The sequence below is a fragment of the Panthera onca genome, chromosome C2 (genome assembly GCF_046562875.1).
Source record: "Panthera onca isolate mPanOnc1 chromosome C2, mPanOnc1 haplotype 2, whole genome shotgun sequence".
Taxonomy (NCBI): domain Eukaryota; kingdom Metazoa; phylum Chordata; class Mammalia; order Carnivora; family Felidae; genus Panthera; species Panthera onca.
This window is the reverse complement of record NC_138347.1, coordinates 103,882,087-103,907,063: the sequence shown is the minus strand read 5'-3', so window position 1 is coordinate 103,907,063 and position 24,977 is coordinate 103,882,087. Positions and strand designations below refer to the sequence as shown.

Below are 24,977 nucleotides of genomic sequence, written 5' to 3'. Positions count from 1 at the left end.
CTCCCAATGAGGATATCTGAAAAGTGATTTATATACAAGGGCGAGGTTAGCGTGGAGTGAACTCTGGCCAGGGAAAATCGGGAAAGATGATAACCCAATAGAGGAGTTGTAAAGTCTATGTAAGTACCACCCACTATCGCAGGAGAGAGGCCGAGCCTTCTCTCCCCACTCCTTCCCGCGTGCCCCGCCTCTGGGCCCCGTCCCCACCGCAGGCTCGCCTGTGCCCTCCCCTTCCTCCGCCCCCACCCGCCCCTTTAACTCCTCGTTCTCGGTCCACGGGATTTCGAGCTCTTGTCTCGCGAGACTTTCGTCGTGCTGGCGTTGGCTGTGTGGCAGCCTGGAGGTGTCACCTGGAGGTGACAGGGGCTGTTTTGTCGCAGATTTCCCGCAAAACTGGGTCTGTCCCAGAGGCGTTAAGTAGGTTCTGGGCGGAGACCTGGCTTAGCGGTCGCGCGGGGTCCCTGAGGAGAGGGTGGGGCGGATTCCCTGATTTCCGGCCGGCCTCAGGCCTCGTGCGTGCCGCGTGTGCGCTGCCCGCCGGGAGCCCGCGTGAGGTTCCACCCGCCGTGTGCGGGGTCCGGGTGGGTGGGCCGCGGCGCCGTGACACCAACGGCGATTTCTGCGGCGCGGGGCTGAGGCCCGGTCGCTGCAGGTTTGAGGGTGAGGGTGGGGGTGGCGGCCCCGGCCCCCTGAGCGCCCTTCTCCTCCCGCGGGAGTTGGCGCCGTGGTGATGCTTGCGGTCAGTAGCCGAGTTTAATGGCTCAGGGAAACTCTGGAATTCTGGAATTTCTTTGGTTCTGATATTAAAAGGAAGTGACTTCTTACAAAGTAGCTAGATGGAATTGGTTATCTGCTGCTTTACGAGGCTTGTCTGACTTATTCAGAGAAAGAGAAGGAAAGAGAAGGAAGATTTGTATAGAGGTGAATAGGCAAGTGACTTAAATCCCACGATTCATTCTCTCTCTTGAAATCAAGGGATACAGAAACATGGAGTATATGACGGAATCCGCCGACCGCACCCCTGGACACATGTGAGTCCTATTCCTTTTTCCCCATCCCCCTTGCATTTAAAGATGCTGAAGTGAGTCTTTGAAACTCACTACCTGGGAGGGAAGCTTTTCGTGTGTTTGTTTTTTGAGATGGAATTCTTTGTCTTAAGTGGGGAAAGCGGAAAGCTTTATTTCTTGAGAAAATGGAATTCAGTTTTAGTTGGAAAGTTTGTCGTAGCAAAATACTTGCTTTAAGAGTATTAAAATAAAATTAAAATAGTTGCTTTAAGAGTATTAAAATATTCACTATACATTCTTCTGGATGTCCATGTGATAGCCATTAGTCACATGTGGCTATTTAAATGTAAAGAAACTAAGATGAAAAATTAAATATGAAGTTCTTCAATCATACTAGGCATGTTTCAGGTCCTCAGGAGCCACATGTGCCTGGTGACTACTATATTTGAACATTACGGGTTATAGAACATTTCTTTGGGACAGCATCAATGATTCCTAAACATTTTCTGTCCCCAGTACACCTGGAGTTAAGACCCCCGTCCATTTTACCGCATCACTAGACATGAGTCTCCGTCCTTTGAAAAATTTTCTGTTCTGGGTAAATGTTTACATTTTGGTAGTCCTATACTGGCACCTTTAAAAAAAAATGCCTTTGGACTATAAAGCTGTCTGATGATTACTATTAGAAATAATTTACACTCTCTAGACCTTCTGAACATCACCATAGTTTGAGGATTTTTGAAGTTCTAGCCATCCTTGTTTTTTTGGTGCAGTATTCCAAGGTGATGCTTTATAGCATCTTTGAAGATTGCTCTGCAAGTTTTTTTTTTTTCTTTTTTTAACGTAGAGATAATATGGCCTAACTTGGAAGGCTTTTGTTTGATAGCCTTTATCAAGGCATCAAATGCATTTATGAAACCTAACATGAAAAATTTATGCTGTATTTATTTATTTAAGCTTGTGCTGCGAGTGTGGTGTCCCAATCAGTCCAAATCCTGCCAATATTTGTGTGGCCTGTTTGCGAAGTAAAGTAGACATCAGCCAAGGCATTCCGAAGCAGGTCTGTGTGTCTTTCTGCAAGCAATGTCAAAGGTATGGTGTAGTACTTATTTTGTCCTACTTGAAGTTGAGATTTGTAGATAGGAGAGCCACTGGCATATGCTGAGATGACACCAACATACATAGAATAAAGTGCATGTAATTGACATTTAATTTTTACTTATGTTGGTGTTGCCAAAGATTTTAGGATTTGCAATTTTGTAATGTACTTTCCTGGTTTGCCCTGCTAATCTGGTAAAGTTAGTGGAAAGGTGCTTGGCTGTTTTTTTAAATTTTTTTCCTTGTAAGAGATTAATAGGTTTGCTGTATACAGTGAACAGATATGAGTTGATGTTCATAAGGGTAAGTGAAAGAGATTACTAAGGACATACTGTTGTTATTATCATGAGGTTTTTTTTTTTTTTTTTTTCATTTTAGTTACCAGATGCTATGTATGACAAAAACCCTCCTAAGTTTTAATGTTTTAAGTATTTGAGCAAAGTGTTTTAAAAATTTATTAAAATTCCCATGTAACTAAATGACTGTAGTAAGCTATCAAGTAACACAAAACTGCCCAGTGACACTGCCCATATAAAACTAATTGCCTGTGATTTCCCAGATGGGTTAGGGATGGGGGAGGTGGCTCATGAATCCCTATGGGAATTTGAAAACTGTCTTTCCAGAAAAACACTTAAAATTTACATATGTACAAAAACATGAAATTTTTCTGTACTATTTTAGGGAGTTTATAGTTTGCAAGTTTGGCGAGTATGAGGCTTGATCATTTACAGATACCTGCTATTGAAAGCATGGTGGAGTGGAAAAAGCCTGAGACAAAGAATCAGGAGACCTAGTTTGTCTTGGATTTCTCACAAATGAGCTTTTTGAAACTCTGCCAATTAACCTCTCTAAACCTTAATTTTGTCATCAGAATGAAAGGCTTTATTAATTGATATATGAAGCCCTTTGTCTCCAGAAGCATGCTTATTACAAATGGACCTGTATAAGGTTTTTGAATGAACCTTTAAAGGTGAAAATCAGAATATGCACTTAAGTATGGCAAAAACAAGCATTCACGTAACATATTTAGAAGTATTATGTATTTAACAAATACTTATTGAGTGTTTACTATGTGCTTGGCACTCTCGTAAGTCCTGAGCAGACTGGGCTAAAAATCTTAAAGCATGTGCACAAAGGATTTAAGGTTTAATTTAATTAGGTTTTATTTAAGATTTAATAACAAGTTTTACAATTTCACATTTGGGAATGGACTTGAAATACATGAAAAGTCTGAACTACTGTTGATACATAGTATGAGGTGCTAATTTATCTTTTTTGTGTGTGAGAAATTAGCAGTTCTCAAGCATCTTAGATGCTTATTATAAACCATTCTAATACCATTTTAAGATGATTTCTTACCTGTTTTTCAGAGTGTAGCTTCAGAGAACTTTTAGGCATTTTTCAGTCCTCACTGGAATTCTTTGCTGGTGCTTGAAGTATTAAGACCTCTTTAATAGATTATTTTAGACTGGCTTTCTCAAATATACTTAGGATTTCACATTTTAAACTGAAGCTACTGATCTAATTGAAAGTTTTCTGGAACTGTTAAATATATTTGGGTTAAGTGCTTCATATCAACCTTGGGTATTATTATATCTTACTAATAATCAGTGGATTGTCTGCAGATTCACATTGAAATTTTTGTCTTTCCTGAGAAATGCTGGGTTTCAGTGTATTTTCTTTCTCAGATATTTCCAGCCACCAGGAACTTGGATACAGTGTGCATTAGAATCCAGGGAACTTCTTGCTTTGTGTTTGAAAAAAATCAAAGGCCCTCTGAGTAAGGTAGGTCAGTTAGTTAAATTGGTTTTTGTAGGCATGTGTTACTGTTTTTATATTTTAATCTCTTATTTTCAGAAAATCCTACCAGTAGGTTTTCCAAAAATAACTTAAATGTTACTGTTGGTAAGCACCCTACTACAAAACTGTGTCCATTTTTAAAGTTATATATATTCTTTTTTTATGGAAATGAAAATCTTTTTGCTTTAAAAGACTTAATGTGAAATGTGTTTTTTTCATTCATTATTTATCGCCAGCCTCTTATGTGCAGTAGTTTTTTCTGAAAATATTTATATAAACGCATTGCTGGGGTCCCTGGGTGGCCCAGTCAGTTAAGTGTCTGACTCTCGATTTCCGCTCAGGTCGTGATCTCGTGATTATGAAATTGAGTCTTCCAGCAGGCTCTGCGCTAAGCATGCAGCCTGCTTAAGGTTCTCTGTCTGCTACTTACCTGCTCGTGCATGCACACTCTGTCTCTTTCACCTCTTTCTCTCAAATAAAAAATAAAACATTAGGGGCGCCTGAGTGGCTCAGTCGGTTAAGCATCCGACTTCGGCTCAGGTCATGATCTCACGGTCCGTGAGTTCGAGCCCCGCGTCGGGCTCTGTGCTGACAGCTCAGAGCCTGGAGCCTGTTTCAGAATCTGTGTCTCCCTCTCTCTCTGCCCCTCCCCTGTTCATGCTCTGTCTCTCTGTCTCAAAAAATAAACGTTAAAAAAATAAATAGATAAAAAATAAATAAAACATTAAAAAATATACCATTGCTAAACATAATTTAGGAGATTATAGTATTAGGGCTATGGTATTCAGTTTCTTTTTATTTTCATTATTGCTCTAGAAAGAAAATATTTATGCCTGTTATTTAAAGTGAGTGCATCATTGTCTCCAAAAAAACAAACAGGATTTTAGTCCAGTTTACCTCTCTCTCTGCATAACACTTTCAGCCTTCTTTGTGTTAAACTTTGATACCAGGTATATTTTTAATTGAAATGGATTCGGTTTGAAAGTCTTCAGATTCTATTTTATTTTATTTTTATTTGAGAGATAGAGAGAGAGTCTTGAGAGAGAGAGAGAGAGAGAATGAGAGAATCTCAAGCAGGCTCTACGCTCAGCACAGAGCCCAATGGGCTTGATCCCATGATTCTGGAATTGTGACCTGAGCTGAAATCCAGTTGGATGCTCATCTGACTGAGCCACTCAGGCACCCCTTCAAATTCTCTTTTAAGCTCTGATAAAATAACATGAAATAGTTCTTTGAAATTTTTTCTTTGTTTTATTTTTTTTCATCCCTGGAGTTTCCGTTAGTCAAATGTTGTCCCTATTGGCTTAAAAGTTTGTCTTTTTCTCCTTGGGATGTTTTTAATCTTTTTGTCTTTTTTTCTGAGTGATTTCCTTTGCTTTATCTTCCAGTCTCTGTATTGATTTTTGTTGTTCCAGCAGTGATATTTTTAAGTTCCAGAATCTTTACCAAAGTCTTAATGTTTTTGATGCATTCTGTTCTTTTAAAAAAAAATTTTTTTTTAATTTTTCTTTAAACTTTTTAAAAATTTGCGTATAAGTTGACACACAATGTTACATTAGTTTCAGGTGTACAGCATACTGATTTGACATCTTTATATGTTACGCTGTGCTCACCACAAGTGTAGCTACCATCTGTTACCTTACAACAGTAATACAATATAATCAACTATATTATCTGTATTGTACCTTTTATCCGCACAACTCATTCCGTAACTGGAAGCTGTGTCTTCCACTACCCTTTCTCCATTTTGCTTGCCCCCACAGTCCCCTTCCTTCTGGCAACCATCAGTTTGTTCTCTGTATTTATAGGTCTCATTCTGCTTTTTGTTTGTTCACTTGTTTTTTTAGGTTCCACATATGAATGATACCATGTGGTATTTGTCTTTCTCAGTCTGACTTCTTTTTTTTTTTCTGACTTATTTCACTTAGCTTAATGTTCTCTAGGTCTATCCATGTTGCTGTAGATGGCAAGATACCATCCTTTTTTTTAATACTTATTTTTATTTATTTTGAGAGAGAGGGAGAGAGAGAATCCCAAGCAGGATCCACGCTGCCAGCACAGAGCCTGATGCGGGGCTTGAACCCACAAATCGTGAGATCATGACCTGAGCCGAAAACAAGAGTCGAATACTTATCTGACTGAGCTACCCAGGTGCCCCAAGATATCATTCTTTTTTGGCTGTGTAATATTCCATTCTCTATATACCACATCTTTTTTATTCATTCATCTACTGAGGGACACTTAGGTTCCTTCTGTATCTTGGCTATGACAAGTCATGCTGTAGTAAACATAGGACTGCATATATCTTTTTCAGTTAGTATTTTTTTTTCCTTTGGGTAAATAGTAGTGGTGTTATTGGATCATATGGTATTTCTGTTTGTTTGGTTTTTTTTTTAGATTTTTTTTAAGTTTATTCATTTCGAGAGAGACAGTGGGGGGAGGGGCAGAGAGAGAGAGGATCCCAAGCAGGCTCTACCCTGTCAGCGCAGAGCCCGATGCAGGGTTCAAACCCACGAAACGTGAGATCATGACCTGAGCTGAAACCAAGAGTTGGTGGCTCAACCAACTGAGCCACCCAGGTTCCCCTGGTATTTCTATTTTTAATTTTTTGAGGAACTTCCATACTGTTTCCCACAGTGGCTGTACCAATTTACATTCCTACCAATAGCAATGCATTTTGTTGAATTTTTCTGAAGGTTTGATAATTTTTTTCAAAAATTTCCTTCTGTTCTCCTAATTTGGCTCTGGAGTCAGTTTTTTGTGTAACTTGGTCTCACTTTTGTACTTCTCACTTTCAGGCTTTTGTCAAATGTCTGATGAGCCTTAATAATTCTTTAGTTCATTCAGCAGTGTTTATTAAGTGTCAGCTCTGTACCAGTCTGCTTTTGGTCTTGGGGATATAGCAGAGACAAAATGTCTGTCTTAGGGAACTTTTATTCTATGTGTTTTTTTTTGTTTTTTTTTTTAAGTAGACCCCATGCTCAGGGTGGGGCTTGAACTCAACTACCTGATCCTGAGATCAAGAATTGGACGTTCTACTGACAAAGCCACCCAGGCGACCCTAGGGAACATTCATTCTAGTTGGAGGAGAGGGTGTGGAGTAGGCACTGAACAAAATAAGTCGGTATATTATACGGTATATTAAAAGGTCTAAATTCTGTGGGAGGAAAAACCAGGAAGGGGCTAAGAACTACACAGGGAAGAGTTGTAATTTAAGCTAGAGCAGTTGGCATTGTATGTCATCTATATTCAAACAATGAAATAGAGTGGTTAGGTAATGCCTCACTGATAAGGTGACATTTGAGTAAACCTTAAAAGCAGTATGAGAGGGAGCTGTGCAGGAATCTGGAGAAGAGACTTAATGGGTAGAGAAAACAAGTAGAGGCAGGAGCATCCCTGTGTGGAGAGAGTGGAGTGAGGAGGGGAAAAGTAGTGTGGGATGAAAACAGCAATCATGGAAAGTCATGGAAGGTCAGGTTTTTACTCTGAATGTAATGGGTAGAGTAGGTGTAGTGTAGAGTAGTAGCAAGATGAATGATTTATGTTTTAGCAGGATCCTTTGCCATTGTGTTTAGAATGCATGTGAAGGAGGTGGGGGTGAAGGTAGAAGTAGGGACCTATGGGGAGTGATTGTAGTAATCATAAGTAATGGTGGTATTTGGGTCAGTAGTAGAGGTGGTAAGAAATGGACGGTTTCTGCATCTACTTTGAAGGTAGTCAGTAGGATTTACTTATGAAGCTGGATGTGTGTATGTGATAGATGAGTATAAGTATGATATGACATCCATGATTCTTGAGCAACCAGAAGGAGGGAGTTGCTGTTAGTAGGTAGTGAAGACTTCAAAAGGAGCAGGTCAGGGTGGGAGAGATTAGAGCTATCTCATAGTGGTACTTAGATGTCCATTAAACATGGAAGTAGAAATAGTAGGCAGCTGGATAAATCAGCAGGGGAGTGGTCCAGACTGGAGGTAATGAATTTGGGATATAGATGCTATTTACAGCTGTGAACTTGAATATTTCCTAGGGAGTTTGGCTAGAGAAGGGAAGCAATTTGAGGACTGAATTCTGGGATCTTTTACTGATAAAAGCTTGGGAAGATGACAAATCAAAGGACACTGAAAAGGAGTTGCTAGATGAAATAGATGAGAAATTAGGTGAGTGTAGTGTCTTGGAACACAAGGGAGGTATTTTACAAAGGAAGTGATTGTGTAATTTACATCTAATGGGTCAAGTCATGAATTCTGTAGATTTAGCAATGTGAAGATTACTAATGACTTTAATGAGCAATTTATGTGTAGTGGTGGAGATAAAAGACCTGATTTGAATGGAAATGAGAGAACAGGACAGGAATTGGAGGTGACAAGTATAGGTAATTCTTTTTTTCCTTTTTTTTTTTTTTTTTTTTTGAGATTTGCTCTAAAGGGAAACAAATGGGGCAATGGGTAGAGGGAAATAAGGGGAAGGGACCCATTTCTCAAGATGTGAGATGTTGTAGTTATATTTGTAAGTTATCTAGGAGTTGTAGAGTACAGAGGGAACAGTTTGCACAGAGACAGAATAATTGCCTGGGGCATGCCCTTGAAGAGTGGAAAAGAGATAGTATATAACATACTTGTGGAAGAATATCAACAAATATTTGGCACTTACTCTCTCCCAGGCACCATTTTGGGAACCTGGAATATTTTTGTGGAACAAAACAAGTATCTCTGCTCTCTAATGGTGCATTCTTAAGGTTGGTCTTGATAGGAGCAAGGACAGTTCATCTGTGGTAACAGGAGAGAATGTATTGGTAAGTGGGAACTTCTGGAAAATCTTCTGATTACTTTTCTAATTGAGAAATGAAGTCTGGGCAGTAGTTATGAGGGAAAAACTATTAGATGTTTGAGGGTGGAGGAGAAGTTGTGAAATAGTCCTCCAGTGAGTGGGAGAGAGAGAATGTACTAGAATGATGTTGTATGGTTACAAAGATTACTGTTAAAAATTTAAAGACTAGCATGATGTGTATTTCTTTCTGTAACCCCATCAGTTGTACAGGTAAGGCATAGAGCAGGCAGTGTACTGAATTTAACAAAGATTGTGATTTAGCCAGATGACTAAGGTAAAGTGAGAGAGGGACCAAGGGAATTGAGTGTATGCATGGGAATGGTTTTGATGATTGATCTTGAAATTAAGCTAGGATATGATGGAAGTGAGTAGATAGAGAGGTATGAGAGATAGTGAAAAGGTGGTAGGGTGAATAGATCGTGGGTTGCAATAGGTTGCAGGGGTTTTAGTGCCCAGGAGCTAGAGCAAATGAGCTGGAAAGATAAGAGGTGGGAGACAGGATGTTTGGAGTTGAGATTTTGGAGAGGTTTCAGTTATTGGTAAAACTTACTGGTAAAAGGATATGAATAGCTGAGATAGAAGGAGGACGAGATCTTGTAAGAGGAACTCAAAGAAGGGAGATGCTAGGGTATTGTAAGGATATTGAAATCACTAAGTACTAATATTGTTGGAAACAGCAGCAGTGAGCCAGGAGCTAAAGTCTTTGAGAAATGAGAGGGGTGACCCAGGGGTTAACAGATGACTATAACAGAGTGGGTAGCATAGCCTTCAGATTCAAAACTGGGTGTGTTTAAGGAGGAGGCAGGGAGGTGGTTTGGAATTAGCAGTTAAGAGCAAGAAGGACACCTGTCTAGCTCTTGGTCCAGTGATAGGAATTAAAACAGAACAATTAGTCCTTAATTAGCTTTAGGGGAGCATTCTATGTAACGAGATCTAGAAGGTGAAGGGAATGTTTAGCAAAAAGATTGAGCATTTAGGAGGCTTTGTTGTGTTAGTGAATGTTGAGTTCCAGAGGGCGCTGTGAAAGGGTTTCAGAATTTTTGGAGGAGTGTTAGATGGGACAGAATAGGGAATATGTGTAATTGGAGTGTGGGAGATGAGGGGTGACTGAAATGTTTGGGGATGTTGTAAAGAAGAATAAAGGGCCCAGTTAAGTTGATCAGTTCTGACTGTCTGAGGACGGATAGTGTGGTGAGGCTGTGTTAGGAAATGTTGAAGTAGGTGTCAAGGGTCTTCTCTCCATTCCTGTGGATGAGGTTGGAAGCTGAGGGAAGGGCAGTCTTAGAGCCTTTGGGCTGCCTTCTTGACTCTTGCAGATGGAGACTGAGGGAATTAAACACTGCCTGTCACCCTCTTGTACCTGGGTTTTGCTTTAGGGGAACCAGTCATGTGAGGAGGGTTTTACTCTGGAGTGTTGCATCTACACTAGCAAGTCTAGTTCTCATCAGACAAGAGTTGACAAAAGCATCATCTGCCCACCGATGTCTCCCAAATCTGTTCTCTCCAGCTCAGTTTTCTCCATAGAGCTCCAAATCAAATATATATCTTACTATCCTCTGAACAATTTCATTTGGGTGTATCATACATAAACCCTCTTAAATGTCTGAAACCAAAAATAGTATCTTCTGTCCATCAAATCTCTCCTTTGTTTCAGAAAAATAGTTATTACCTGGATGCCCAAGCTGGATACTTGAGCATCATTTTAGAATCTGTTCTTTTCATCCTTCCCATATACAGTATCACTCAATCCTGTAAATCTTATTTCCTAAATAACTCTTGGGTCTTTCTGCTTCTTTTATTTCCAGCACTTCTTAGTTCAGGTCACCTGCACTTTCTGCCCAAGTTATTGAAACAGCCTCCATTTTTGTTCCAATCCTCTTCTTCCTTGAAACACCCATTTTAGCCATATTGAGCTACATTCAGTTCTTTACATACAGCAAACTTTTTTGGCCTCTGCTGATTTAGCGGTAAGTTACCATTGTGGATTCAGTATTCAATATGAGACTCCCTTTAATGAATTTTTTAAAAAACCAATGTATTTAATGTAGAGAGAATAATCCAACTAGAAACTTGTTCGTGAGATTTCTTGTAAATGATGAAGTCATTAGATCGTCCTTTTATTTGCTCTTTTTGTTGCCATACCTCTAATGATAATTTTTTTTTTTTTTTTACTGATGATGTTGAGTAGTGATGCCAATGAGATTCCTTAAACATCTTATGAAATCTATTAATGAGTTCTTTCATCTTTTTTCTCTGGTGGGAATTTAGGTTTCTTTTTGTTTGTGTTTTTTTTTGAAGGTACGGCTTGTAGATGCAGGTTTTGTTTGGACTGAGCCCCATTCTAAGAGACTTAAAGTTAAACTGACTATTCAGAAAGAGGTAAGCTATACAAAGTTTCTCAGCATGTCTAAATTGTAGGTAGTGAAAATGAGGAGATATTGGTAAGTTACCTTATGGCTTGAATAGCTTAAAAGGGAAAGAGTAATCTTAATTTTAACTTTTGTTTTCTTTTGGGTCATCTGCACAGATGATCAGGTTGCTAGTAAGACCAGCTATTGCTAATGATTAGTGGGCTAAAGTAATTTTTAAAAGTTAGGAAAAAGATTGAAGTAAAAGCATGAGCTAAGACAGTGTTTCTCAAACTTGGCTAATCATCACAGTAATTCACATTAAGTGAATCCAACTGGATCCGTCTGGATGTGACACCCAGAAATCTATGTTTAAAAACTTCCCAGGTGATTTCTGGTGATTGACCATGTTTGGTAACAATTTAAGTAAGGAATGTTTGTTTTTTTGAGAGTTTTCTTTGTCTTATTTTTTCTTCTAAGGATGAATTCTGCGCGTGCGCGCGCACACACAAATACACACACACAAGTATATAGATACATAGATTCTTCAAAGACTATCTTCACAGCCACTTTAAAAGTAAATATGAAATGCGAATTTAATCCTACGAATTAAATTTACGTGTTTTTCTTAATACTATAACTTATTTTTATAGTTTTTTAATTGGTTTATTATTGATGTCCTCAAAGCATTCATGGAAAAAGACTTTAAGTTAAATAGTAACTTTGTTTTTTAAGTTTATTTTTTTAAATTTATTTTGAGAGACAGATAGTGAGCAACCAGGGGAGGAGCAGAGAGAGAGGGAGACAGAATCCCAAGGGGGTTCTGCACTGACAGTGGGGCTCAAACTCACAGTCAGATCATGACCTGAGCTGAAATCAAGAGTTGGACATTTAGCCAACTGAGCCACCCAGGCTCCCCACAGTAACTTTAAATGTTAAAGTTCTTAAATTTGAAATATTATTTTCTTTTAAGAAAAATGTTACTAAATAAAAAGGAAAGAATGAAGGAGTGATTTTTTTTTTTTTTTTTTCCCTTACCAGGTAATGAATGGTGCTATCCTTCAGCAAGTGTTTGTGGTGGATTATGTTGTTCAGCCTCAGATGTGTGGAGATTGCCACAGAGTAGAAGCTAAAGATTTCTGGAAGGCTGTGGTTCAAGTGAGGCAAAAGGTATTGACAGAAAGATGATGAGTGAATCCTTCATCTTGTATTTTATCTTTGTCAGTTATGAACAGTTAGTAAAACCTCCTTTTTCTTTCCAAATCCTCAGGCACCAGGGATGGTCTAGGTTTCTGCAACATTCATCTTTAAAAATAGGTCACTATCACATTTAAGATCATCTTTAGAGGTTGTTTTGTTTTAAAAATCAGTGTGCTATATCTATAGATGGTTTTTTTGTTTGTTTGCATTTCATCTATTAATCTAATAATGCATTTATGTTTAGACTTTGCACAAAAAAACCTTCTACTATCTGGAACAGTTGATTTTGAAATATGGAATGCATCAGAATACACTTCGTATCAAAGAAATTCATGGTGAGTTAAAATTTGAAAACATTTGAAATGATTTCAAAATTTATTTCAACTAATGTAAGAAGTCTTCTCTTTATTGACAATGGCTAGAATAGTACTGTCCAAAAGAATAGTTTCTTCTGTTAGGAAGGAAAAAAAGTCTTAGTTCTTTATCTTCATTGTCCATTATGGTAGCCACTAGCTGTATATGGCTATTGAATACTTGAAATGTATCTGGTGCAACTGAGGAACTAAATTCTTAATTTTTTTTCTATTTTAATTTAAATTTACACTAAGTAGCTACCAGATGAGTAAGCCAGTAGCTGCATTAATATAATATAAAGTGCTATGATGGAAAATTCTTCGAGATCTTGTTTTATGCAGAGATCGATTTCTGTTTGGAAAAAAATTATTTTTGAGATTTGTAAGTTCTTTTGTAGTATTTTTTAAATGTTTATTTTTGAGAGAGAGAGAGAAAGAGCATGAGTGCACGCACACAAGCAGGGGAGGGGCAGAAAGAAAGAGGGAGACATAATTCAAAGCAGGCTCCAGGCTCTGAGCTGTCAGCACAGAGCCGGACGCGGGGCTTGAACCCATCCATGAGCTGCTAGATCGTGACCCGAGTCAAAGTTGGATACTTAACCAACTGAGCAACCCAGATGCCCCTGTAATATTTTTGTTTTTGATATACAAATTATATATTTAGATTTCTTAAAGGTGGAATTTAAAATTTTTTGTATGATTTCATAATGGCTCCTTAGAGTATGTTCTGTCTTAGCACTTTCTGTTGATATAGTATACATATTAGATGATGGATAAATATTTCCCTGATTGATAGTAGAAAACATAAATATTCTTAAACAGACTCTTGAAGTTTCTTGCTAAAGGTTAATATTTGTTTGCTATTGGTGAACATGTACGTATATTGTTTTCCTAGTCTCTAAAGTATAGGCTTAGAGATACCTGTTCTTGAAGGAATGACCAAATTCTTGTATCGTACTCCTCATTTTTGAGTTCCACTGTTACTAACTGATGTGTTGCTTATATCTTGTATGTCTTGGGAAAGTACTTTTGAGAAGTGTGGTCTTGGGTCCTTACATTGGGGAGAGAATATATGTAGTGATGTCACCTGGAGAACATCTTTTAAGCTTTGTGTCTGACCTGAATGCTTTACCAGTAGACATAAGGTTAATAGTCTAAATTGGTAAAACACAATTTAATGAATACTTAAAGTGTTCTTAAGGAATTCTTAAGGTATACTTAAGGTAAGGTCCCTTCTTGTCTGTGTAACATAGTGCCTGGTTGTTTGTGGCTAGTCACCGGGCAAAAATACATCATTGTTTTGAGTAACTTGGTTTTGAGTAACTTTTTTGGGGACGAGGAGATCCAAATATTCTAGCTAAGAAAGCAAAACACTATTATTTCTCATCACCCTGACAGATATGTACTCACAGAATTGTTTTGTAGCAAAAGACTTGGATAAGTTCTGGGTCATAGTTTTTTTTTTTTTAATGTTTATTTTTGAGAGAGAGAGTGAGAGCATGAGCAGGGGGAGGGCCAGAGAGAGGGAGACACAGAATCAGAAGCAAGCTCCAGGCTCTGAGCTGTCAGCACAGAGCCTGACGTGCGGCTCGAACCACGGACTGTGAGAACATGACCTTAGCCGAAGTCAGACACCCAACTGACTAAGCCACTCAGGCGCCCCAGTTCTGGGTCATACTTTTGCACTCATTTTCAAAACCCAAATATTGCAAATTTAACAGCCCTTTGTTCATCCAGAGGATTTAATCTGTTTTTTTCCCCCTACTAGTTCTTGATTTGATTTAAATAAATTTTTTGAATGTGGTTTATTTGTAACTTTGTTTTTAAAATCATCATAATATTAAAAATTCAGAGATAAAAATATCTATGAATAAAAGACCTCTATGTTCCATTTATCCCTTTGTTATCCCCAGTGTTAGTCCCTTAAAACAAGATCATATAATAATGTGTTCTGTATGTAAATTGTGGTAGCATTTGTTTCCCCTTATGGGGGATCATTCTATAATATTCTGTGACCTGCCATCTTAATGTATTTGGAAACCTTGCTATGTCTTTGAACGTGGTTCTATTTCATTATTTTTAATCACTCTGTGTGTGTGTATATATATATTTGTTAATCCTTGTATAATTAGTTATATCTTATTGGTCCACAAGATATTCCATTTTTTGCTGCTACAAATGGCACTGTATTAAATATCCTAATGTTTGTGCATATTTGGTGGGTTTTCTGTGAGATTGAGTTCAAGAATTGAAATGATAGGGGGTACCTGGGTGGCTCAGTCAGTTAAACATCCAACTTCAGCTCAGATCACTATCACATGGGTTTGAGCCCCACCGTTGGGCTTTGTGCTGACAGCTCAGCGTCTGGAGCCTGCTTCAGTTCCTGTGTCTCCCTCTCCCTCTGCCCCTTCCCTGCCTGCACTCTGTCTCTCTCCTCTCTCTCAAAAATAAATAAAACCTTAAAAAAAATTAAAAAAAAGAAATGACTAGGCAGGAGTATGCAATTACTAAATTTTTACATGTACTGCTAGATTGTCTTCAGAATAGTGCCAGTTTAGTCTCAGCACTTGCCAACACTATCAAATTGGTCTTTGTAATTTTTGCTGTTCTAGTAGGTAAAATAATGGTATCTTGTTTTAATTTGCATTTCCTTGATTACTAATGAGGGTTAATATTTTTATATATGTGTTAGCCATTTATGTTTATCTTTCGCTTCTTATGTGAATTGTCTTTTTTCCTCATTAATTTTGTGTCTTATTCTGGATATTAATCCCATTGTATGTATGTGTATATTATGTATGTATGTTTAGAGAGAGCTAGTGTGCATTTGAATGTGAGCCTAAGAGAGCAGATACTTTTTTGCATTGTCACATGCCTTTTATCATTTAAATTTTTTATTTTTTAGTTATAGAGCTCTGGCTTATAAATTTTGTGCCTGGCATAGGAAAGCTTTGTATACTCCCACAGTTATATTTTTAAAAGTAAATTATTTGGGGGGATTTTTAATGTTAACCAGTTAGAGTTTTTCCTAGGTTAATCTATCCTTTCCCACTGATTTGAAATATCTCCTTTCTTGAATACACTTTTTAAAGTTTTGTTTTAATTACTCATTTCTTCTACTTAAAATTTTTTAAATTGAGATATAATTGACATGTAACATAGTAGTTTCAGATGTACATCATAATGATTTGATGTTTGTATATATGGCTAAATGATCACCACAGTAAGTCTAGTTAATTTTCATCACCATAAATATTACAAAATTTTTTTCTTTCTACCTTTTAAAATTTTATTTTGCTTGAATTAATTGAAAGTTTGTTTTCTAATATAATATAAATATATTTATAAATATAAATATATATATTTATGCATATATATAAATATAAAAATCTATAAATATAAAAATAAGTTTTCTTGAATACATATTGATTCTATGTACCTGGTGTTTATAGCTATAGCTACCTTTTTCCACTATATATTGCATATTTCTTTTATTTTCAGCAAGAGTTTCAGCTGTTTTCTTCTCTTTAGTATATACCTAGGTATAGAATTGCTGAGTCATATGGTAAATTTATAATTTATGTTTATCTTTTTTTTTTTTTATGTTTAGCTTTTAAGAAACTGGAAGAGTTTCCAAAGTGCATGTACCATTTTACGTTGCTATCAGCAGTGTTTGACGGTTCTAGTTTCTACATTGCCTTACCAATATTATGGTCTCTTTTTGTTTATGGCCAGTCTAGAGGGTAGTATGAAGTGGTATCTCATTTTGTGGTTATAATTTACATTTTCCTAATGACTAATGATGTTGATTATCTTTTCATAAGGTTATTAACCATTCCTGTATCTTTTTTTGATGAAATAACTATCAAAATAAATTTTGATGAAATTTATCTGAAATAACTATTCAGATCTTTGGCCCATTTTTTAATTTTTTTTTTAATGTTTATTTCTGAGAGAGAGAGAGAGACCACAGCAGAGGATGGGCAGAGAGAGAGAGAGGGAGACACAGAATCCAAAGCAGGTTCCAGGCTCTGAGCTGTCAGCATAGAGCCTGACGCAGGGCTGGAACTCACGAGCTGTGAGATCATGACCTGAGCTGAAGTCAGACGCTTAACTGACTGAGCCACCCAGGTGCCCCTGGCCCATTTTTTAATTGGATTGTTTGTCTTGCTAAGTTTTAGGAGTTGTTGTTTTTTTTTTTTAATATTTTTTTAATGTTTATTTTTGAGAGAGAGAGTGAGCAAGTGTGCAAGCAGGGGAGAGGCAGAGAGAGAGGGAGACCCAGAATCTGAAGCAGGCTCTAGGCTCTGAGCTGTCAGCACAGAGTCTGATGTGGGGCTCAAACTCAGGAACTGTGAGATCATGACTTGAGCTGAAGTCAGACGCTTAACCGACTGAGCCACCCAGGTGCTCCTCATCATACATATGATTTGCAAATATTTTCTGCTAGCCCATAGGCTGTTTTTTCATTTTCTTAATGTTATCTTTTTTTTTTTAATGTGATATATAAATACTTAACATGAGATGTTCCTCTTAACAAATTTTAAGTGTATAATATAGTATTGTTGACTGTAAGTACAGTGTTATATAGCAGATCTCTAGAGCCTATTCATCTTGCTTCACTGAAACTTTATGCCCATTAATTGGTAAGTAACTCCCTATTTCCCTTTCCTCTCAGTCCCTGGCAGTCATCATTCTACTCTTTGATTCCATGAATTTGAGTATTGTAGGTACTTCATATTGGTGGAATCATGCAGTATTTGTCTTTCTGTGACTGACTTACTTGATTTAGTATAACGTTCTCAGGGTTCACTCATCTTGTTGCATATTGCAGAACTTCCTGCCTTTTTAAGGCTGAATAGTATTCCATTGTATGTACATATACATTATGTTTTCCTCTGTTGTGGAAACAACCCAAATGTCTATCATCTTGTCTACTGTGAATAATGCTGCAATAAACATGAGAGTGCTGATACCTCTTTGAGATTCTGATTTCAATTCTTTTAGATAAATACTTAGAGATTAATGGAACATATGGTAGTTCTATTTTTAATTTTTTGAAGAACCTCCATGCTATTTTTCATAGTGGCTGTACTATTTTGCATTTCCACTGGAGTATACAAAAGTTCCTTTTCTCCATATTCTCATCAATGCTTGTTTTCTGTTGTTGTTTTTTAATTTTTTTTTTAAACGTTTATTTATTTTTGAGAGACAGAATGAGCAGGGGAGGAACAGAGAGAGGGAGACACAGAATCTGAAGCAGGCGCCAGGCTCTGAGCTGCCAGCACAGAGCCCGACATGGGGCTTGAACCCACAAACTGTGAGATCATGACCTGAGCCAAAGTTAGTTGCTTAACCGACTGAGCCACCCATGCGCCCCTGTTGTTGTTTTGATAATAGCCATCCTAAAGAGTACGAAGTGATAGCTCATTGTAGTTTTGATTTACATTTGCCTGATGATTTGTGACCTTGAGCATTTTTCGTATACTTGTTTGCCATTTTTGTATGTCTGACTTGGAGAAATGTCTATACAGTTTCTCTGCCCATTTAAAAAATTCAAACTTTTCAACCAGGTTATTAGTTTTTTTGCTCTTGAGTTATAGGAGTTCCTAATATATCTGGGAGATTAACTCCTTATCTGATATATATGATTTGCAGGTATTTTCTCCCATTTTGTAGGTTGTGTTTTCACTGTGTTGATGTTTCTTTTTTCTGTGCAGAAGCTTTTTACTTTGATGTAGTGCCAGTTGTTTGTTTTTGTTACCTGTGCCTTTGATGTCATATCCATGATATCATTGCCCAGACTGGTGTCATGAAGCTTTTCCCTCTCTCTTTTCTTCTGGAAATTTTGTATTCAAGGTCTTACATTTGATTCCTTAGTCCATTTTGAGTCAATTTCTGTGTATGGTGTAAAACAAAGGTCCAGTTTCATTCTTTGCCATGTGGATATCCTGTTTTCCCAGTGAAAAGGCCATCCTTTCCTCAGCGAATTGCTTGGATCCTCTGTCAAAGATCTGTTGATTATAAATGTCACAGTTTATTTTTGGATTGTCAATTTTGTTCCATAGATCTGTATATGTATCCTATGCTAGTACCATGCTGTCTCTACTACTTAAAATTACCAAGTTTTCAAATTGGGAAGTATATGTTCCCAACAACTTAGTTCATCTTCAAAATTGTTTTTGTTGGGGCGCCTGGGTGGCGCAGTCGGTTAAGTGTCCGACTTCAGCTCAGGTCACGATCTCATGTTCCGTGAGTTCAAGCCCCGCGTTTGGCTCTGGGCTGATGGCTCAGAGCCTGGAGCCTGCTTCCGGTTCTGTGTCTCCCTCTCTCTCTGCCCCTCCCCTGTTCATGCTCTGTCTCTCTCTGTCTCAAAATAAATAAACGTTAAAAAAAATTTTTTTTAAATTGTTTTTGTCTACTCTGAGTTATTTCAGTTTCCTATTAGCTGAGTTGTTTGGAAGAATATCTCTATAAACATTTCATAGCAGGTAGGTCTAGTTTTAATTATCCCTTTGTTGCTGATTTTTAATGCTACTTCATTGTGATCAGATAATATTGCCTAATTAATAATGTTTGGAATTTATTGAAGTCTTAAAAATATTTGTATATGATTGTTTTATGAATGTTCTGTGAATTTAAAAAATAATATATATTCTTGGGACTGTGTTCTATAATCTCAGTTAAATCAACTTTGATAGTTAATTATTCAAGTTCTATGTATCCTTCTTATTTTTAGTCTGGTCATTTTGGTTTTGATAGTCTTATACTAGTCCCCCACAATGTTGCACATGTGTTAACATTTATTAATTTCTTTTTTTCTTTTTAATAGTTTTTTTTCTGCATCTCACTTCTATGTTATTAGGTGCATTCCTATTATCTTCTTAGTAGATTGTATATTATATAAAATATTCTTCTGTTTAGTGTTTTTCTCTCCCCTTTTGACCTTGAATTTTACTTTGTCTGAAATTAAAATTGTGAATCTTTTTGTTGTTGTTGTTGGTTTGTTGTTTTAAAGTTTATTTATTTATTTTGACAGAGATGGGGGGAGGGGCAGGGAGAGAGAATCCCAAGCAGTCCCCACTCTGTTAGCTTAGAGCCAGATGTGGGGCTTGAACTTGGGAACCATGAGATCATGACCTGAGCTGAAATCAGCAGTTGGACGCTTAACTGACTGAGCCACCCAGGCACCCCTAAAATTGTGAATCTTTATGTTTTCTGATAATTTAGTTTTTTACTACACATTTAATTTGTGATATAGTCATGTTAGTAGAGGAAAATGTTATTTGCAGAATGATTTTCATGTGACTTTTCTTTTCTTTTTAAAGATGGGCTGGATTTCTATTATTCCTCAAAACAGCATGCTCAGAAGATGGTAGAATTTCTTCAGTGTACAGTTCCCTGTAGGTATGTTCTGAACCTAAATGTGAGTAAGTCTAAGGAGCTGGTAATGGACATAGGTCACATCCATTCTTCAGGCTTAGACTGCTTCTCTTACATTAAAATATTTAAAACTGTAGTCGAAGGGGCTTCTGAGTGGCTCAGTCGGTTAAGTGTCTGACTCTTGATTTTGGCTCAGGTCATGATCTCATGGTTCTTGAGATTGAACCCCAAGTTGGGCTTCACTCTGACAAGGCAGAGCCTGCTTGGGATTCTCTCTCCCTCCCTCTCTGTCTGTCTCTCCCCAGCTTGTTCTCCCCCCACCCCCCTCAAATAAATAAATAAACTTAAAAAATTGTAAAAAAAATCTGTAGTAAGAATACTTACATACTTACATAATTAGTAAGCATCTGTTTGGGTTAGCCACTTTAAGGGAATTATGAGCCAAAGAGTACATAAGAATCTCTTTGGGGAGCTAGACCTCACCCTGTGATAAGCAGTATAGTGCTAAACCTTTGATTGAATGTATTTAAATAAGACAAAAGAAAGATGGGGGTAGAGAGCTTTGGGGAGAAGCTTCATGGAAGAGGAAGGCCTGAAGCTCCTAAAATGGGAAATTTTGAAAGGTAGAGTGTAGTGAAAGATGAGATTAGTGTGAACAAAGGCTTGTGGTGGACATTAGTGTGGCTTTAAATGGATACTATATATAGACTACATTGGTCTGAGCCAAGGGCATGTTTTAGAGGTTTTGAGTAGGTAAAGTTGAAAAGAGGTAGAGTGCAGTTTGATTGGTGAAGGTTTTGAAGTATAAGTGGTTGAAATTAGGCTTTGCCATAATACAGGCATCAGGGAGCTATTTCAAACCTTGGACAGTGATGGTTTGTTTTGATAAAAATTGATATTCTCTAGACTAAGTAGGGACCTTTGTCTTTTTATTATTATAAACTTTTTTTCTTAACAGACACAAAGCCTCACAGAGACTGATCTCTCAGGATATCCATAGTAACACATACAATTACAAAAGCACTTTTTCTGTGGAAATTGTTCCAATTTGCAAGGTACTTTTTCTCATTTAATTTATGTCGATAAAAGAATACAAATAATTAATTGGCTTATATGTAATTATTATTAACTCCTGATTTTTTTCTGGGATTGGTTAAAAATTTAGAGTAACTCTTAAAGGATTCCTTTCTGACATATGCAGTCATGTTAAAAAGATATTAAAATAATCACGCTTAAATTATAAATTGGCATATGTATCATTTTGGTGTACTAACTAAAAGGCCTGTTTGCAGTTTTTTAATGTTCATATTCCTTAAAATTTTTGATCCTATTGGACACATGAAAAGTTTTATGAAAGTTTGAATACAGGAAATGACATTAAAATAATTATCAGTGAGCCACTTTGTAAAATGTGTGTAAAATGGATTTTGGCCTGATGAAATTAAACAGTATTGTGAAAATGAGATCATAGAATCATTTTTGTGATTTAAAAACATCTGAATAAATGTAGATCATCATTTCATTTAATTGCATTAAAGTAGAACCCTGCTTCAAAAATATAAATGAATTAAAATTCAACAAATAATTACTGAGGATCTACTAAATAGAAGGCAGTGTATTAAAGATTATATGTTTAAAGGTCTATACCATATAGGAACTTTTATATCAATATCTACTAATGATAAATGCCATAATTTATTGTGACCATCCCATATAAAGTTAATATATTTGAGTATATTTCAGTTCTTCACATCTCATTATAATTGGGTTAAATCATATCATTTTGAACGTGAGAAAATTGAAGCCTCGGGAGATTAGATGACTTGCCCAAAGTTACATGACTACAAAATGAAGAAGCCAGGATTTATGCCTAAGTCAGTGATTCTAAAGCTTTTATAAAGATACTTTCTCACTAATTTATGGTGTAGTGTGTAGTAACGGGAATGAAATGATAGCCTAGAACAGGGTCAGCAGGGGTGCCTGGCTGACTCAGTTGGTACAGCATGTGACTCTTGATCTCAGGGTTATGATTTTAACCCCCCGCTGTTGGGAATGGAGCCTACTTAAAAAAAAACCAAAAAACAAAAAACCCCGCAAAACAGGGTTAACAAACTTCTCTAAAGGGCCAGATAATGAATATTTTTATACAACATAAGAGTATTTTCATTAATATTTGGAGGCTTACTAAGTTAAAAAACAAAGTACTGGACTAGGTTCTATTAGGGATGCACAGAATGCTCCTTCAGTGGAGGAGCCTATGATTAAGAATAGATATAGCTTAAAACATAACTCTTTTGTATTTTAATGTAGCTTAAAAACAGGTAACTACATTGCTGATAATGTTTTCTAGTGTACACATGGACATATGTGCTTTTCATGCATTAAGTCTTTGATTACATACTGGTGCATATAGCCATGATAGACATGTAGCTCCTCTGAAATTTGTTCTTTATGGAAATTGAAAGAAATCACAAGTAGATTTAGAAAATCACTCTCCTTCTGATGTTTATAATACTTTAGAATTCACACTGTACTACCATAGAGCAGTAAGCATTCACACTTCAGTAAAATTGAAATAAACTTTATAGCTTGGTGAATAAGATCTGGAAAAATACTTTTAAAACATGTTTATTACAATTGATGTTCCCATCTTAAGAAGGAAGAGCTTATTTTTTGTTTCTCTAAGATTTGATTCTTTTCTTTAGGCCCATTGTTGATAAATAGAATTAAAAATCACATTTTGGTTTGGGCATATACACCTGGGTCAGGCTTATATTGATGAGTGTTTACTGAAGACAGTTATTTAGAATTTGCTTCACTCTAAATATTAGTTCTTATGCCTAGGATAATGTTGTTTGTCTGTCTCCAAGACTGGCACAAAGCCTGGGAAATATGAACCAGATTTGTGTGTGCATTCGAGTAACCAGCGCCATCCATCTCATAGATCCAAATACCCTTCAAGGTGAGTTTTAGGAAATATTTGCCTTGACAGTTTTGTCCAGCAAGCAGTAATAACTTAGGTTATTAATTTTATCAAACATTCTCATTAATATTTGTTACGAGAAACTAGATAAGAGTTTTACTGCTATTTAGTTCTTACAAAACACTGCTTTTGATTAGTAACCCTTATGTTTTTTATTTGAAGAAATCTGTGAAGTTTAAAAAAATTTACTAGTTCTAGTTCATATATTTTTACTGAAATTGACTTATGTCATTTAGTTTTTGTGAATATTTGGGTTCATTGCCAAGTTTCATGTTTAGCAAATATTTCAAAGTTTGGAATATTTGACTTCTTGCAGTGCAGTAAAACATTTAGTTTAAATATGGATTTTAACTAATTCTTATTATCACACATAATTTTTAACATTCCTTTTATAAAAACTAATTTTTAAAGATCTCACATTGATAGGCGTCTCAGTACTTGCTTGCATCTTCTACTTCTTGATCTTTTTCATGTATTTCCTGTAATGTAGTTTTCTGTTATAAAAATAGAGTTTATAGTTTTTAGAGTCCTTTATTATCCTTGTCAATTAGATTCATAAGTCAAAGGTATGTTTGCAGTATTGGGATGAACATCTGTCAGGTAGGACTTTACTTACCATAAATTAAGCAGCTAAGATGATTGATAACATTTCTAACATGCCAGCACATGGAACAACTATACAACTGAATGGATCTGATCTTATTTTAAAGACACTTACCTCTGTGGGATTCTGATGATAGTAACTACTTAAGATATAACTGACACCTGAAATTTCTCTTGTATTGTGAAAAGTTTGGGGCTGATTTATAGGAGTAAATGATGATTCTAGAAAGTTGCCACTGTGGTTCTGTTGACCTCATGCTTCTCAGTTCATATATATCAACTTCTTCCTAATTAACACATTTGAAATACTTCATTTCTGTTGTTCCTTGATGTTCTGTGTTTATACTTAGTTGCAGATATTGATGGAAGCACTTTCTGGAGTAACCCTTTCAATAGTTTATGCCATCCCAAACAGCTAGAGGAATTTATTGTGATGGAATGCAGCATAGTCCGAGATTTAAAACGCAGTGCCGGGGCTGGAATGATATCAAAAAAGGTAAGTTCCGTCCTGCCCATCTTTTTTTCCACCCCCAGTTCATTATTTTGGTCCCTCTCTTGTATTTTTTTTAGTTAGTATAATTCCAAAATGTGGTTCCATATAAAGCTAACACCTCATTAGATTACAAATGCATTCCATATTTGTTTTTAGTGTGTGGTCATTGTGGTGAAATTTATTAGACTTAATTTTTCTGGTAAATTCATGTTTCTCTTTAATGTTGGGAACATTTTAAAAAATGTTTATTGTGAAAAAGCACTTCTTTGCTTTACTGTTATATAGGAGGACCAAATGACAAGCAAACTTTTTCTGACTAAAAAGTTTTAAACATTTTTCGGGGTGCCTGGGTGGCTCAGTCGGTTGAACGTCCGACTTTGGCTCAGGTCATGATCTCGCGGTCCGTGAGTTTGAGCCCCGCGTTGGGCTCTGTGCTGACAGCTCAGAGCCTGGATCCTGCTTCGGATTCTGTCTCCCTCTCTTTCTGCCCCTCCCCCACTCATGCTCTGTCTCTCTCTCTGTCAAAAATAAATAAACATTAAAAAAAAAAATTAAAAAAAAAAATAAAAAGTTTCAAACATTTTAAATTTGAGTATATGTTACCACTACTGAATACTTCAGAATGCATCTCTAAAACAGAACATTTTTCTACATAATCAAAGTATTATCATTCATATATAGTTTATATTCAAATTTCCTTGTTTGTCCCAAAATGTCTCTTGTGTTTTATTCAAAGTAGTACCTAGTTGGGGACCATATATTGAATGTGAATATTATACCTCTTAAATCTTTTACTTAATAATAGTCCCCTTCCATTCTTTCTTTTTCTTTTTTTTTTATAACTCCCTAAGGCAACTGGGGCATTTATCTTATGGATCTCTTATT

General features: G+C 36.5%; 1 protein-coding gene across 2 annotated transcripts in view; it reads left to right on the top strand.

The window, feature by feature from the left end:
* The first annotated feature begins 286 nt into the window (after positions 1-286).
* The window catches only part of NMD3 (NMD3 ribosome export adaptor), a 32,288-nt gene continuing 7,597 nt past the window's right edge, over positions 287-24,977 (top strand). The window contains exons 1-11 of one of the 2 annotated variants that reach the window (XM_060639128.3): positions 287-417; positions 976-1,031; positions 1,965-2,099; positions 3,794-3,890; positions 11,028-11,108; positions 12,119-12,247; positions 12,522-12,612; positions 19,959-20,037; positions 20,972-21,068; positions 22,858-22,975; positions 23,950-24,095. In XM_060639128.3, the coding sequence (XP_060495111.2) occupies positions 988-1,031; positions 1,965-2,099; positions 3,794-3,890; positions 11,028-11,108; positions 12,119-12,247; positions 12,522-12,612; positions 19,959-20,037; positions 20,972-21,068; positions 22,858-22,975; positions 23,950-24,095 (1,017 nt within the window). In that variant the 5' untranslated portion in view covers positions 287-417; positions 976-987. The remainder of the gene's footprint in view (positions 418-975; positions 1,032-1,964; positions 2,100-3,793; positions 3,891-11,027; positions 11,109-12,118; positions 12,248-12,521; positions 12,613-19,958; positions 20,038-20,971; positions 21,069-22,857; positions 22,976-23,949; positions 24,096-24,977) is intronic. The other variant, XM_078432191.2, reaches the window with a different exon arrangement.